Below are 1,746 nucleotides of genomic sequence, written 5' to 3' on the forward strand. Positions count from 1 at the left end.
CGACCACGGAGCCTCCCTGTGTAAGAGAAGCCAAAGAAGTTCCATGGCATCCATACCGAGTAAAAAGTGACTAGTGAACTGTGAAAGAACTTCTTCTCAAGTCTCAACGCCTGTAAATGTGAATAACTTAAGATCAGAACTCTGTAATCATCCGGATAAAAATTTTGTCCAATATTTGTGCGAAGGATTCATTTTTGGCTTTGATACTATGATTTCAAACACCAGAATAGAAACACTAGAATGTAAAAACTTATTATCAGCAAGAAAGCAACCTGAAGTTGTAGATAAACTTGTGAAAAGTGAACTTGAGAGAGGTTTCTTGACTGGACCTTTCGAAGAACCTCCATTTACCAACTATAGAGTGAGTCCAATCGGGATTACAATGGGAAAGTACTCTAAAAAACCTCGGTTAATAGTTGACTTATCTTCACCACATGACAGTGAACATGCAAGTGTTAACTCTCTGATCAACAAAGAAGAATGCTCCCCATCGTATGTGAAGATAGATGATGCCATCAAAACAATTCAAAGCCTGGGGAAGGGAACAACCATGTGCAAAACCGATATATCAGACGCTTTTAAATTGGTACCAATCTTACCCTCTCAGTGGCATTTGTTCTGTATCAAATGGAAGTCAAACTATTATTATTACAACAAATTATCTTTTGGATGTCGTTCTAGCCCTAAAATCTTTGACAATCTATCCCAAGCAGTATGTTGGATTGCCACCAATAACTATGGTGTAAAGCATATACTCCACTTGTTAGATGATTTCATCACTTTCGAACGTCCAGAGGAAGACGGAGATACTAATATGAAACTTTTGTTTCATATATTTACATCACTCAACATACCAATGGCGCTGCATAAAACTGAAGGCCCCACAACATGTTTAGAATACCTAGGTATAATTCTAGATTCTGAAGCTATGGAAGCCAGATTACCAGGTGACAAGCTGTCCAGAATTAAGGAGTTTCTTACCTCTTTTTATTCACAGAAAAGCTGCACTAAAAGGGAACTCTTACAGTTATTAGGCCACCTTAATTTTGCAAGCAGAGTTATACCACCGGGAAGATCCTTTGTGTCTCATCTCATCCGACTGTCTACAACAGTCAAAGAACTGCACTATCACATCACAATTAATGCAGCCTGCAGGGAAGACATAAGGATGTGGCTAACATTTCTGAATGGTTGGAATGGCATTAATTTGTTCTACAATGTGTCGCAGATCACATCAGAAGAACTTAATCTGTTTACAGATGCTTCAGCTACCTTGGGATATGGTGGATACTTCAGAGGACTATGGTTTTCTTCATCTTGGTCAGATGAACTAGTACCTTTATTAAAAACCTGGATGCAAGATGAAGATGGCGTATCCATAGCCTTCTATGAACTATACCCTATAGTTGTTGCTTCAATTCTATGGGGGGTAATGTGGAAAAAACAAAGGATAATTTATGTGTGACAATATAGCAACAGTTGCTATCCTTAACAAGGGTAGATCTAAATCCCATCATATTATGCCCCTGATGAGACGCCTTACTCTAATAGCAGCAAAATATAACTTCATTTTTTCTTCCGTACATGTACCGGGTCGAACAAATTTAATAGCAGATGCTCTATCACGTTTGCAGATTTCCAAATTCCGCAGCCTCGCTCCTCAAGCACAAGATCAACCATGCAGTGTTCCTCATCCGAGGGAAGTGTTATGGATCTCAACGACACCGTGAACATGTTATGGACCAA

At 39.1% G+C, this 1,746-nt stretch overlaps 1 protein-coding gene across 1 annotated transcript; it reads left to right on the forward strand.

Moving 5' to 3' along the window:
• Nucleotides 1–208: 208 nt before the first annotated feature.
• Nucleotides 209–1,465, forward strand: LOC133194863 (uncharacterized). The gene has a single exon (XM_061330772.1). The coding sequence runs from the start codon at nt 209–211 to the stop codon at nt 1,463–1,465; it is 1,257 nt and encodes a 418-aa protein (XP_061186756.1).
• Nucleotides 1,466–1,746: the final 281 nt, after the last annotated feature.

Source organism: Saccostrea echinata, unplaced genomic scaffold (assembly GCF_033153115.1).
Source record: "Saccostrea echinata isolate AGI-Se365-2 ecotype Australia unplaced genomic scaffold, CSIRO_AGI_Sech_v1 ptg000001l, whole genome shotgun sequence".
Lineage (NCBI taxonomy): Eukaryota > Metazoa > Mollusca > Bivalvia > Ostreida > Ostreidae > Saccostrea > Saccostrea echinata.